The 14,114-nt window shown below is 40.5% G+C and overlaps 2 protein-coding genes across 7 annotated transcripts; one reads left to right on the top strand and one right to left on the bottom strand.

The window, feature by feature from the left end:
• Nucleotides 1-155: 155 nt before the first annotated feature.
• ube2r2 (ubiquitin-conjugating enzyme E2R 2) lies at nucleotides 156-7,404 on the bottom strand. 3 transcript variants are annotated; one of them, XM_030374062.1, is made up of 6 exons: nucleotides 6,312-6,926; nucleotides 5,816-6,005; nucleotides 5,264-5,350; nucleotides 4,831-4,928; nucleotides 4,416-4,550; nucleotides 156-2,983 (listed from the first exon to the last, which is right to left on the bottom strand). In XM_030374062.1, the coding sequence occupies exons 2-6, from the start codon at nucleotides 5,990-5,992 to the stop codon at nucleotides 2,707-2,709; spliced, it is 774 nt and encodes a 257-aa protein (XP_030229922.1). In that variant the 5' UTR covers nucleotides 5,993-6,005; nucleotides 6,312-6,926; the 3' UTR covers nucleotides 156-2,706. The 3 variants fall into 3 exon arrangements, with proteins under 3 accessions (XP_030229922.1, XP_030229924.1, XP_030229923.1); XM_030374064.1 differs by lacking the exon at nucleotides 6,312-6,926 and adding an exon at nucleotides 7,385-7,404 and having other exon boundaries at nucleotides 2,707-2,983; nucleotides 5,816-6,002; XM_030374063.1 differs by having other exon boundaries at nucleotides 2,707-2,983; nucleotides 5,816-6,002.
• Nucleotides 7,405-7,445: 41 nt separating this feature from the next.
• On the top strand, nucleotides 7,446-13,876 carry ubap1 (ubiquitin associated protein 1). Of its 4 annotated transcripts, none has more exons than XM_030374059.1 (7): nucleotides 7,446-7,626; nucleotides 8,652-8,700; nucleotides 8,840-8,964; nucleotides 9,742-10,554; nucleotides 10,669-10,827; nucleotides 11,033-11,134; nucleotides 11,616-13,876. In XM_030374059.1, exons 2-7 carry the CDS (start codon nucleotides 8,661-8,663, stop codon nucleotides 11,754-11,756), a joined length of 1,380 nt encoding a protein of 459 aa, XP_030229919.1. In that variant the 5' UTR covers nucleotides 7,446-7,626; nucleotides 8,652-8,660; the 3' UTR covers nucleotides 11,757-13,876. The 4 variants fall into 4 exon arrangements, with proteins under 4 accessions (XP_030229919.1, XP_030229916.1, XP_030229918.1 ...); XM_030374056.1 differs by having other exon boundaries at nucleotides 7,446-7,638; XM_030374058.1 differs by having other exon boundaries at nucleotides 7,446-7,651.
• The last annotated feature ends 238 nt before the right edge of the window (nucleotides 13,877-14,114 follow it).

Here is a 14,114-nt window from a genome sequence, read left to right as displayed (position 1 = left end):
GAGTCTGCTCTTCCCCCTGACCGTGTCAGCACCATTTTGCCTGTTTCAAATTCTGTGTTTGCAATATATACAATTATTTATAATTGATTGAAGTATCTATTTAAATTACACAAACAGCTACATAATGACAAACAAGGTGAAAACCGATTACAAAGTACTCCAATGACAAACTATTTTATTTGGATAAATTGCCAACATTTCACAATAATTGTATGCTGTATGTTTCTTTTGCAATAGTTCCCCCCCTTTATCAAGCCAAAACCCCTCAATGCATTGTCAATTTCCAATGGCATGTCAGTAAAATGCTGACGTTAAAATCACAAACAAAAACCCAACAATGTAGTTCATACAATATAAATCTCATGTGACATTTTTTATCCTCGCAAACAAAACGGATTGAAACAGACGATCAAAGAAGGCCAAGTGAACACATAAGATTGTGGGGGCCTACATTAGTTCTCAGTCCAATAAGTGTGTAGCCTTCATCCTCAAAAGGGCATTTAGGGCGCAGAAAACACATGCTCCAAATACACACTCATGGATGGAAAGAACTAAGTGAATCCACCTTCGACCTACCCCAAAAATTGATATATATATTTTCCATATACACTTTCAAATGTTGTTTTTTTCAAATAAGATACTAGTGTACGTGTAGTGGGTGTGTTTATGTGTGTGGGGTGTTGGGAACCTTTTCATGGTCTCTACATTCTAAGGAAACAAAAACAAAAAAGGCATCAAACGAGTTACAAAAAAGGGTGACTTCCAAGATATAACATTTCCTCTTTTTATTAGCTAAGCCGAAGACCAGCCCTAAAGAGGAACTACTGCTGGCTCTACTCTCTGAATATAACATGGACATGGGTTGTGAAAATGTGTTCTCTTAATGCTCATCAGTCCTCCCATGAATTGACATCAGTCTTCTGCTCTTGGGCGAGGAGGAGATCCATAGCATGCAGTCAATCCCTGTAATGTGAATGACCACTAGATCCACAATTGGCCCAATTCGGTGAGCAGGAGTTCCTTCCTCATTCACCTTTGTGTCCCAAATGCGGTGAGCAATATGGAAGATAAAGCATTTTGTTTCACAGTCAAGAGTCACAAGATCCATTTTCAGGAATTCCAGGAGAACAAGGAGAGAACCTTCTACATGCATCAATCCCTCTATAGCACTTGAAAGTTTGTCGATATTTGTCGAGCAACTGGATTTCCTTGGCAATAAGTCCATCCATATGTGTATGCGCGTGTGTGTGTGTGTGTGTGTGTGTGTGTGTGTGTGTAATAAAAAGGTACGCCAGGTCCTTGGCTCTGCAAAATGTGATGACTAGAATCAAAATGTTTAAAAAAAGAAGCGTCAAGCAGGATAACTTAAAACAGAGCATGGCTTTCATTGTTAGGATTATACCTTATATATATATAACATAATTAGTCACATTGTGATTCTCAATTCAGGCTGAAGAGAGATTTCAACTAAACCAGTCAAATCCACGCCCGTGCAGGCTGCCAGAAACGGTTACAGAACACAGGCCATGTGAAAGGTTTGTCCAGTTATCCAACTGGACAAACCATTGGGGTTAATTCAGACAATTCTAAGGTGACAAGATGTTCAACCAGTTGAAGAAGAGGCAGAGTGGAGAAAGGCATGAGTAAAAGTCCAATAATAGAAGGTGCACATTAACAAAAAAAGCAATTTGTACTTTTGTTCAGATTGATTGCAATAAATGTTTGAATGTTAGTTTCGGTCACTCAACATACGTTATTCTGTCCTGTTTGGGGTAACAATGTGTTGGCTTAATTAAAGCACAAAAAGTAACAATATTCTTGGGACTTGAATGGAATCGAAAAGTTCACATAGTGCAAAGTTTCGTTAAATGGCCAAATTTTTGACTCGCCAAGGACGAAAAAAATTGGCTATTCTGGACCGTGAGTTACTCAGTCTACACTTATCGGTTGTGGGATACTGTATACATTTTTTATCATGAATCCCTGTCCTCGAACAACACCCACAGAGACAAAAGTAAGAGGAAAATGAAGGTGAGGAGGCATATCGTTTTTACTTTGACTTATTCCTCTCCTGGCATAGAGTCTGCAGAGGCCCTGAGGTTTAAGAGGCAGAGACGTGAGGTTTAGGTTCACCTGGAATACTCCATCCAGTGTCAGGAGAGCTCACCGTCATGTTCTTCACATTGTCCTTCCTCATATCTTCTTTTCCTTATGATGTGATGTGAAGTGGGAGATGTACAGGGGACTGGTCCAGATGTGTGTTGTGTGAAGGTACGTTTTTGTTTGCAGGATGTAGTAGATTGCATCAAATTTGGGACAGAAAGACAAATTAGCTATGTTGAAGAGGCACACAAAATGACTGACTGAAATGACGACGAGGGAAGGAGATCCGAAAGACAGGACAGATACAGAATGAGTTAGCCAGCCGTTAAGAGGGTCAAGCCACAAACTTTACCTTATTCAGACTCCTGATGAAAACAAACAAATTCAATCAGAGCCAGTCACGCAAACCGACTGATACACACAAAGACAAGTACACACACACACACACACACACACACACACACACACACACACACACACACACACACACACACACACACACACACACACACACACACACACACACACACACACACACTTCAATTTCAAAAGAAATTAAAAAATGGAGGCGGTTGCAGCACGACCAAGAGACCAGTCAGGTCATCATGAATCCTCGTTGCCGGAGTCGTCCTGGTTGTCATAGCGGCGGGTGGACGTGCCGCTGCCCCCGGTGGTGCTGGCCTCTCCGCCAGATTCCATCTCGCTCTCGTCCTCGTCATCGTCCTCTTCCTCCATGTCGTCATCGTAGAGGTCGTCGTAGAGCAGGTCCGAGCTGCTGTCCTGGGACGGCACCCTGGTCTGCACGCAGTACTCTGCCAGGGTGGTGGGCACCTTCACCCCGTCGCGCTCCGCCTCTGCTGCTGTGGACAGCACCTGCTTCCTGCCGGGCCGAGGAGGGACAGGTTGTTGATCAACTACACATTTAGCTTCACGTATATACTCAGTTAACACGTGGATCCAGTAGTGATCATGCCACGGTATTCCTCTTTGTCTTAGTTGTTTGGACTTGTGTAAGCTCCCCAACTATCAGGTGGGTCGACTGTAGATGCCGCAATGTAAACATAACCAGCTTGCATTGTCACATTTGATCGATGATACAAACATTCCTACCCAGCCCCAGTATTTCCCAGTGGTATCATTTCATCATGAAATATAAAAGATATTTAGACCAAATACTAAAATCAATGATGAGATGACTCCTACTAGCTTCCAAAGGCTTGATTTATATCGGTCTTGTTCTCATATTTATTTATTTTTGCATTTTAATGCTTTATGATAGAGTGAGATAGACAGGAGGTATGAGAGAGCGAGGGGAAGGCATGAAGCAAAGGACCACGGGCAGGAATCAAATCTGGGTTGCTAAGGTAAGGACTGAGCCTCAGCGGTACGCGCTCTACCCGGTATTTTACCAGATAATTTACAATATGTTCTCCTGAATATTTAACATTATCAAGATTAGAGAATTAACAGATATGCATTCTCCTCTAAGATGATTTTACTCAAATTAACTCCAGTCACATATATATATATATATATATATTAGAGCTGTCAAGCGATTAAAATATTTAATCGTGATTAATCGCATTAATGTCATAGTTAACTCTAATTAATCGCGATTAATCGCAAATTATTTTTCTATGCTAAATATCCCTTGATTTTTTGTCCCATAATTCTTCTCATTTTAATTATCTTATCAACATGGTGAAGTGCATCGGCTTGCCTTGTGCGAATTATTTTTTATTGATAACAACATTGGCATATACACTGATCAAAACAGGACGATACAAAAAAGAGCCTATAGTGCAATTAAACTACTGCTTTGAACAAATGTAATTTGAACATAGCAGTCAGGCTACTGCTTCTTTGTTTTGAGCCAAAGAAAAAAAAAAAATATATATATTTTTTTATAAAATAATTGCGTTAATCGCGCGATAAAAAAATTAACGCCGTTAAATTTGGTTTGCGTTAACGCCGTTAATAACGCGTTTAACTGACAGCTCTAATATATATATATATACACATACATACACATACATACATACATACATACATACATACATACACACACACACATACATACATACATATATATATATATATATATATATATATATACACACATACATACATACATACATACATACATACATACATACATACATACATACATACATATATGTAACTAGTAGAACTGACATATCATAAATAAGGCAGGATATAAATTCCTTCATTGTACGTTTCAGTGTTTAATTACATGTAGCTTAGTGTCTAGATCTGTATTCCCTGATGGCGTATTGCTGTTGGCGTATTACCTGATGATTTCAGCGTATTCTTTATCCTTGCCCTTGCTGTCCCGCCACTTACGAAACATGACGGACGCGTCCACGTTGGCAGGGGAGAACGTGTTGGGCTCATTGAGCAAAGAAATTACACTTAGTAAAATGGTCCTAGGGATAAGAACAAACACAATGACTTCAGAAAATGTTGCTGTTTAAGAAAAGGTCTATCATCTAAAAACCTGGACCTCTTTTTCTATAGAATATAAATACTAAATGCATACAGTGCTAAAGAGCAGCAAACACCATTTGGAGTCTTATGGCATTTGAATTACATTCGGTAAGCCGTTATTATAGAAAGAGTAATCAAAAGGTTGTGCATCTTCAAATTGGACCACATGACATCCACAAGGGGCACGGGCGTAACTGATTAGCGGCGAGATGTTATTACCTAACGTTCTGAGTGGGATTCCATCTTTCTGAAGGAAGTTCTCCACTCTGAGGGTCGTCCACAGGAGGATGCAAGATGGATATGCAAACGTCCCCATTCTGGAAAGACCAACCAGAACTCACAGTCTGACAAGCTCACAGAAAATATTGCCTTACACAAATCATTAAATCGAATAACGAAAAGTTGTTGTTTGGTAGTATCGTTTCATAAATATAGCGACTGTGAAGGTGTTGTGGAAACAGTAAAAAGATTTCAACTTCACAATGCAGAAAGCAACATGATATCAAGACTAATAATGGTAAAATAATGACATAAATTAAAAAACAAATAAGAAATTCTATACTTGGTTACATAATGAATATGAAAAGATTAATTGCATGTTCAAAAAGCTGTCGAACCCATAGGAGTGTTCGAGTTTATATGAATGTTATACCTCGTAGATGTTGGGATGCCACATCTTGGTGAGGAAGCGGAAGGTTGGCGGGGAGTATGGATAATCGATTGGGAACTTGATGTGGGCCTGAAAGGAATCCGATAAAGGTATACGCATCATAGATTACTAGTCTATTTAAATGTGACCATGGCAATATTACTTGTGGATGCAACTTACTACTTGTCATTATCGTTCAATTGACTAAGGTTTTTATCTAAATCTATAATCTCTAGCACGTTAATAATGGCAAATGCCCATGACTATCTGAACATTAACTTGATCAAAACAAATTGTCCTTACATTAGCCTGATTTGTCTAACATGCAGCCGTATCAAAAGACATTCTTTATTTCTAGGGCTAAACCTAGCTTGTGAACCCCATTCACAAGCAGACCATATTGCTCACTTTTCTAAGGCACACTTTTGCTTAATGTAGAAAACATCCAATGATAACAAATACACATTGCCACAGGCTTTTATACCTTTGGATATAACCCATTGGCCAAATCACTGAATGCAAATTTAAATCAATGTTTTTTCGAGTTTGGCTCACCTTAAAGTAGCCTCCCTCATAGAGTGTGTTTGGTGGACCAAAAATGGCCACCTCCCAGTTGTACAGGTCAGACTCTTCCACCAGTGTGATGCGGAATCCCTCCACTGGCTGCTCCTGAAGAGACTTCAACTCCATCATCAGGGCCTTCTGGGAGCTTGGGGTGGTCTGGTGGGCCATTCTTATCCCACTTCTCACACAAATAAGAACGTTGGAAGAGAAAATAAATAAATGCAATCCTTTTCAGATCTGATTCTTACACAAAATTAGGGTTTTACATTAAAGTGTTTGGTTAAATATAAGGGGGGTGCATTCGTAAACAGGGACTACAATTATTCTAGAACATTTGAGGTACATTCAAGCTCAATTAATAACAAAAACATATTCTTAACTGACATAACCACTGAATATTCAAGACAAAATGGCTATGCTATGTAAGTGGCATTGTATGTGATTTAGGGCCTTATGGGGAAAGGCGAAGTTATTGAGCAATGATTACCTGACGTCTTGCTCTTTGATAAGTATTCGTTTCGTTACAGTGGACTACTTGAAGCAAAACTACTTTCGGTCCATAATATTACCTAATCTTGGAAAACGGCAGCGGCAGCTAATGGTGGATTTTCTGTAATGGTCTATGGCTAACGTTATTCCTCGTGTTGTTTCCAAAATTCTTTGTGTGCCAATGTTGACAAATGACATGGAGCTAACACCAATGTAAATCAAGATATCACGGTCATCATTATTGGAATCAACAGTGGAGGCTTGCCCTGCTTGACATTTTCGTCCTGTTGGTTCGGATCGGAAAAGCGCTCAGCTGATCCCTGCTTGTTTATGTTTGTTTATCTGCTCTCTGGCAGTCTCAACTTCTCCCCACGTCAGCTAAACCCCACCGAGGAACTTCGTTAAAATGGAAGATTTTGTTCTGGCTGTTGTCATCCCGTCCAGCACATCGACCGTGTAGACGCCGCAAATAATCGAGTTTGTATTCGCGGAAGGGGCAGTCAACGAAATACCTGTATTGGCGATTCACTGTGTATTTATCGATTTTTTATTTTCTACCATCGATACTTCCGGCTACCTTTGCGCGTGTCTGTAAACGCACGAACGTTTACTTCTGAACGCGACGTGCGCGCACACTGTCGATATTACCAATCTCTAAAGATAAATATTCTAAGACAAACATATTTAGGATATAATAGTTGGGCTACATAACAAATTGACATTTGACATTTTGTTATTATATATTATATTGTTTAAGATTTTAAATCAAAGTAATAAGGTACAACTACATAACACATCAAATGAGATAAAACGAAAGAGTAAAACAGGATTAATGTGTAATATGAGAGAGACATCTGATTATGAAAATGTTTACTGCAGTTTTCTTCCAAAACATTTTTGAGGTCGCCGAGGTGTATCTGAACGCACCATTTACGCCACTCTGAAAAGTAAGCTAACAATGATCACAGCAGGGATAGGGATTCTATGTATTCAGTTTGACAGGTTATCTGAGGTGTGCATATAAAATATACAACACTACCAAAAAAATGAAAATGAACAGGTGAACCCCACCTTCTTTATATACATTTGGAAAGTACTTGAACGAACCATCAGCAAGCGAAAGAGCTTCCGTCATCTGCGTGAAGCGGTGACGTCAAACAGGAACCCGAGGAAGGAAGGTTGACAAATCAAGATGGCGTTCCACGATGAAGCAGGAAAGAGATTTCAATATAAATAATACTCCTGTGCAAAAACACACTCGAAGCAAGGAGTCATCTCAGCAAGCGACCATTTGGATTTTGGAAGAACAAGACGTGCGGTTACTGGTACAATACCTGTGTGTGTAAATGTTGAGTCAGTTTTACATGGGCGGTGGCAGCATTGAGTCAGCCAGACACAACACAACTACTACCACCAGGCCAGCAGCATAGCTAAGCTTTACGCGTCAACGTTTGCGTTTTACCTAAAAACACACATACATTGCAAACATACATTTGAAAGAATCATTATCGTTTACTATAAATGTGGCGAACCATAACTTCTGTGTTCATCACCTCCTTAAAGGTGAGTACATTTAGTTTCGCTTGTTGCTGATTAAAGCATAACGGAACAACGATAGCTTGTTTTAAGGCGACAGTTTGATAAATGTCCTTATTGTCGCTCTCTGTATATAATATGAGGTAGTTGAGCAAGTGAGCTGGTAGATGGTTGATTGCTCTTTCTGTACAGGTAATCATTACCTAAAGTGCATGGGATGTTTACATTGCATCTAAAACCTTCAAAATCGAAAATGAATCCTCGAGTATGCTGTCATAGTACAAGTGTCCTTGCTAATTCATTTGTTTAACGTTACTATTTATTTTAGGGACCTGGCAATAATTAGACATTTAAGTATCAGATTTTAGTTCAATGGACGCAACCTGTTGTATACTTCTATTAGCAAATCCCTTTATGACAAGCGAATCACTCAACATGTAATCATTTGTAAGTTATTTATCAATAAGCCGTTTCAATAAAGCACCCTATTTTGCCAGAGCATGACTGAATAAGAAAATTACCTTTTTTAAAAAAAAAAAAAAGTAATCTGGAATGCGCAGGGCTAATAAGTACAATTTGAAATGGTGTCTAGCATAATGATGAGCTCGAGCTTTGAATTAGACAACCTTTCTTCTTGCATCAAGATATCCTTTATATAAACTAAGCTAAGATAATGACTTATCTGAATAGGAACCAGTTAAAGCCCAGGGGGTCACAGTGATCTCATGAGATGCACTGACTGAATGTCATATTGATGCTATGTTCTTTTCTATTAATTTCTTAATTTGCTATTTGTTTACAGAATCTCTAAATGGCTGCAAGGAAGTCTGGATCGGACAACTACAACAATGGTTAATATCAATTTAATTTGCTTTAAATTCCTCTGCAGTATTCTTTTAGTTTTCTCTTTCTATCCCTCAATTCATTGTAGTTCAAATAAAATGTTTTTAAGCTCTTGCTAAACTTTATTCTTTCGTTGCCCTACGTTAGGTCCCCTCAGTTACCTGGAAGATGTTCCCTTCAAAATCAACGAGCGGTTCCGCTGCCCTGCCAAAGTTGGGCTGCCTGTTGGGTTCTGTTTACCTGATTGTGGTTCCGTACTGAGTGACTTGCAGGTCTGTTTGCTTTAATAATGGCGTCAAGGAATGTTTATGCTAATCTTGGTTATCTACTGTAATATTGACATTAATTGAAATGACCGGTCAGTTAACCAGTTCTGAACATAATACATTTGCTTGCCTAGCTGACACCACAATAAACAGAATGTTAACGAAATAGGGATCCCACATTCAAAAGCTGTTTGCAAGTAGCGTCTCTTTAGAAGCCGGATACTTTGAACATAAAATATTTAAATTCCATCTTGTTAACCGTTACCTTCTACTCGATGCCGTAGCCTTTGGCATTAGCATGCATAGCTTACCTAGGCTAATTTAAGCGAAAAATATGTAGACACAGTAGTCACAGGTATGTTATGGTGTATCCAAAGTTGTGTCGGCCTGTTCAGTCAGATTTCGTTCTCACCACAAACAGCATAAACAAAACAAAATAATCCAGGGTCATCTTGTATCGGTCAGCAACCAAGTCAGATTGATCAGTTGACCTATGCCCAAAGAAACCGAACCAATGAGGGAACTTCACCCGGGTGAGGAACAAATGCTCCAAACAAACAGTGCCCTGAAAGCCCCTTTGGATCCATGGAATTAACGTGCAGGCATTTTGCTTACCACTAGACTATCCTTCTCCCTTATGAGGGAGTCTTCTCTATAAATGCAAATGCGTCCATGTCTGTGCTCGTAACAAATGCTCAGAGGTTGATTGTGGCTAAGCGGCACTGGTTGTATAGTTCCCAGTAGGGGTATTTTTCTCAACTGCCTCCATATGCTTTTCTGCAGTATGACTTCTCCCTGGAGAGGAGAAGTGTGCGTTGGGGACAAGAGCTGGCCGAGGCCCGGGCAGGCGAGGCGAGAGCAGAAGAAGCAGCAGCTGCAGCCAGACAGGAAGCAGAGACCCAGGCTGCCTTGGCCCAGGATGTTGACAACAGAGATGGGAACAGACATTCCGGAAAGGACCAGGACCCCCCACCACCTGCACTCAACCCAGTTCTAGCAGGACTTTGCCACAATGACATCCTCACCCCACTCCCAGCACCGAGCCTGGGGCCTAGGAAGGCCCTGCCCAGCACTCCTTTAGTGCATTGCCTCAACCTGGCTGACTTTGAACGGGAAGAGGACCCTTTTGATAAGCTGGAACTCAAGACTTTAGATGATAGGGAGGAGCTACGCAATATCCTCGAGAGCCAACCACAGCCCCCGCCTCCTCCCTCTATTTCCCCACCAGAGCCTGCCCAGATTCCGCCAGTCGTGCATGGTAGCTCTCCTCCTAACACCAACACCAGCCACCTGGTTAAGCCAGGCTTTGTTCACAAACCGAATGGGTTTGTTGGTCTGATGGACATGGATCGAGCAGGGGGCCCGGGTAGAGGAGCACTGGACTCGGACGATCGACCCTGTAACATCCGGTCGCTTACATTTCCCAAATTATCCGATCCTGGTGACAGTGAGCCAGCTCGCATGGGCTACCACCCCCTTCCAGTCCCAGTTCCCCGACGTAACGTAGTAAATGGCAGCCCACCAGCGTTCCCAAAGACCCATGTGATTGTTCCCCCGGACCCATCCAGCCACCCTAGGAACGGAGCTCCGAAACCGGTATGCAGTTGATTGACTAGTTTAATCCTAAATTGTCTTTAAATAATTATTCAAATGTGCATTGAAATTTAATTATTTATTCATTTGTATTTGTATTTTCTGTCCCCTCTGAAGACCCACCCAGGGGCGGGCACGGGGGGTCTGCCATGCGGGGGAGCTCTTCTCAGCCTGACCCCTAGTGAGCGCCAGTGTGTTGAAACCATCGTTGGCATGGGATACTCCTATGAGGGAGTCTTGCGCGCCATGCAGAAACAAGGGCAGAATGTGGAGCAGGTGGGGTCCCCGCCCAACACATCTGTTATCCCAAACACTACTGTTTGCCTATGTTAAAGCCAACTCCATTTGTTAATCTGCTTCTTAACGTGAACAATTTGACAGATGATACAAATGCCCTGTAATCCAGGGAATGTGATCTGAACAGGTTCACCTGGTTTAAGAACATTGATTCAGCTATAAACCTAAATCAATTGTGTCACAGGTGCTGGACTATTTGTTTGTGCATGGACGTCTGTGTGAGCGGGGATTTGATGCCATTGCTGTGGAGGAGTGTCTAGAGATGTACAAGTGTTCAGAAGAAAAGGTGTGTACTATAATTATAATTGTTGTAGCAAATTGAGTTATAACTATCAACAACATCATTGATATATTGTATTGTCTAACTGTATTCACTGTTTTCATTAAAGCGCCAATGGAACTTTGGCACTCCCAATTAATTAAGGTGTTTGGAAAGCATGAAGCAAATCGAGTTCAACACTATGTTCATGTTGTGATGAATTACAACGCAATATGCACGCCGACCAAAATATTGAATTTGACGCAAACGCATCACAAGGAGAATACACCAGGCCATTGCTTGCTAATTGTCATCCTCGTGCAGTATGACATGACAATGCTTATTTGTGTCAGGGTGCCTACATAGGCTTTCCCCTCATGATCTGTCCCATAGAACTATAGATTGTTATTTTAACCCATTTCTTAGAGCACTCAATGTAAATTGATATAATAAATTGTACCTGCGCGATGCCCTTTAATTGTGTAACACGTTCTTATTTCCCCCTCAGGCCTTGCAGTTTCTTGAGCTGATGTCAAGATTTGGTGAGATGGGCTTTGAGCGAGAGACTATAAAAGAGGTGCTACTGGTCCACAACAATGACCAAGATAAGGCTCTCGAGGACCTGATGGCACGTGCCACAGCCAGCTGAGCCAAGCTGGTTGGGAAGTCAATGCCCAGTGCAAGGCTTGTCTCCCTCGGTCACTCCCCCCACTCTCCCCCAATCCCTTCCTTATGCCTACCTTAATGACACCAGGCCCACTCACTCTGCTTTTGGAAGGAGAGAGGGCCTTGATTCCCGCTCTGTGTTGAAAACATGCCTCTGTACTTCTTAAATACTGTGTGCCTAGAGCGGAGGAAGTCAAAAATGTATTGTTTTTGTCTTTTCCTAAATCCTGTGGTTGAATACCACAGTTGGTACTGCTTGATGAAAAGCCAAGATTCTCTTGGCATGGAAACAGTCTGACGCTTTCGAGTTGATCAGCTAGCACTTTCAAAGGCGTGGCATAATTTGATGAGGGCTCTGAGAGCAAACAGAAGGGAATCTGGAGCCAGATTCACACCACACCAGAAGAGGAAAAACAAGTTTCACATACTGACACTTGTCAGTTAACTAAGCTGCATTCTTCCAACGTTCAGTGCAGCATAGGCAGTACATAGAGATCAAGGGGATTGAGGACCTAAGGAGTCTTTAGAATGAACCAACAAACATCTGAACTTTAAACACACACAAAGGCACCGCCACCAGACAGAGAACTGACTCCCAAGAAGTGCCCTCTCTGTTTTGGTTCATGGCGCTTGGTTATACTCTTACTTGTCTCATGTTTTCACTTATTATTCATCTTTGTTTTCTGAAGGGCACCTTTTTTTTTTTCCCTATTACCTTTTGTTTTGTTTCTTTTTTAGGAATGCATAATGGATTCTAAATGTATTCTAATTGCCTCTGCTGTAATAGTGGGCTCTTCAACCTGCACTGGAATAGATTGCTTAAAGATTTGGGAGGAAGAGGTCAGTTCTTTCGCAGAGAAATATTAGGACATGTCTCAATGCATACCTTTTGTGGCACCAGTTTGTCAAACATGGCAAAAACTATCCCATTTTGTAGATGATCAACTTATTTAAATATCGTACACTGACACTTTGGTTGGAGAAAATGGTTATGGAGTCATGTGCACTTCTGTATTGTAAAAAAAAAATGACAAGGCACCCTTTCGATTATAATGGGTTCTGTTTAGGGACTAAAAATAACTCTGGGGGGAAAGTTAAATAATGTGAAGTGTGTGATTTCCAGCCATATTAGAGTGCAATAGACCCAATTAACAATGAATGACTGGTGACCAGCACTTTTCAGCCTCTGCAAATATAATAATGGGGATAAGGCATGGCAGATGTTTGGGAAAAGGCAGATTTGTTCTCATTGATTTGATGCCGTTTGTTCTTTATTCTCATTGGTTTCATGGAACACAGTTTAATCCAAAATAATTGTAGCTGTTTGACTTTCATATTCATACACTTAAAGTTATCTGTTCTGACATGTAATGCAAACTGAATTTAATCTCGACTGGTCTTTGTTTTATTCTTTTTTAAGTTGAAATATATGTTCACACATTTCAGATGTGAAAAGTATTTTTCATGATGGTACAACCCCAACCTCTCTCTTGCTCTCTGTGCCCGATTAGAGTCTCTCCCAAGGGTCTTCAACCACTGCTTTGTGTGGACTGGGATTGTAAAAGACATGGTGTCACATTAAGGGCTTCAAGTAAAATCAGTATGGGGCTAAACGTGACAACTTCCTCTGCTTAGAATTGGTCCAGGACCTAGAAACAGCCAAACGATGTTTAAGAGTAATAGGTTTGCTCATATATGCCTCTTTGTTGCCAATACCAAAACTACATTTTGTAATTGATTCACTGCTGGAAACTGGTTACATATAAAATAAAATGGACACCATGAGGATTGCAACAAACATTCTATAATTGAAACTACATTGTTTCATTGCATTGGTCTAAAGCTGATGCTAAGATCCCTGAATCTAAAGTAAATTGCATTTATCAACAAAGCCTTTTTTGTTTAAAGGAAGATGCATTGTGCAAAATACTAATAAGTTCTCCAAAATACAAACCCTATTCTTATTGATTGACAAACTTAAGCCTAAATCTGTAGTTCATATCCTAAGGGATTTCTTCCTATTGTATGCACACCAGATTTCATTGTTTGAGACTGTCTTATGCAGAATAAAACTGTGTTATTTTGATGACATGTTTAACTTTTGCCCCCTTTTGCTTTATGTTACATTGCATTACACAATTTGATTATATATGCATATGTTATATGTTTATCCATATGTTATATGTTTGTGTGTGTGTGTGTGTGTGTGTGTGTGTGTGTGTGTGTGTGTGTGTGTGTGTGTGTGTGTGTAAAATTCTATATAATATGTGGCCTACTCTGAACAGCTAGTAAACTAAAGTTAAATTTCGCCTCCACTGTGAAGGATACCTTATAAATTAGA

This window comes from Gadus morhua, chromosome 13, assembly GCF_902167405.1.
Source record: "Gadus morhua chromosome 13, gadMor3.0, whole genome shotgun sequence".
In the NCBI taxonomy this organism is placed as follows: Eukaryota; Metazoa; Chordata; class Actinopteri; order Gadiformes; family Gadidae; genus Gadus; species Gadus morhua.
Note: the sequence above shows the minus strand (reverse complement) of the source record. Positions and strands in the feature narration are given on the sequence as shown.

Bases quoted from the DNA above. Each gene is read 5' to 3' on its own strand.
- ubap1 (XM_030374059.1), top strand. From the start codon at position 8,661: ATGGCTGCAAGGAAGTCTGGATCGGACAACTACAACAATG. The intron at 10,828-11,032 runs GTGGGGTCCCCG...ATTGTGTCACAG, and splicing joins AAGGGCAGAATGTGGAGCAG to GTGCTGGACTATTTGTTTGT. The intron at 11,135-11,615 runs GTGTGTACTATA...TTTCCCCCTCAG, and splicing joins ACAAGTGTTCAGAAGAAAAG to GCCTTGCAGTTTCTTGAGCT.
- ube2r2 (XM_030374064.1), bottom strand. From the start codon at position 5,992: ATGGCCCACCAGACCACCCCAAGCTCCCAGAAGGCCCTGATGATGGAG. The intron at 5,351-5,815 runs GTGAGCCAAACT...GATTCCTTTCAG, and splicing joins ATGAGGGAGGCTACTTTAAG to GCCCACATCAAGTTCCCAAT. The intron at 4,929-5,263 runs GTATAACATTCA...TGGTCTTTCCAG, and splicing joins GGCATCCCAACATCTACGAG to AATGGGGACGTTTGCATATC.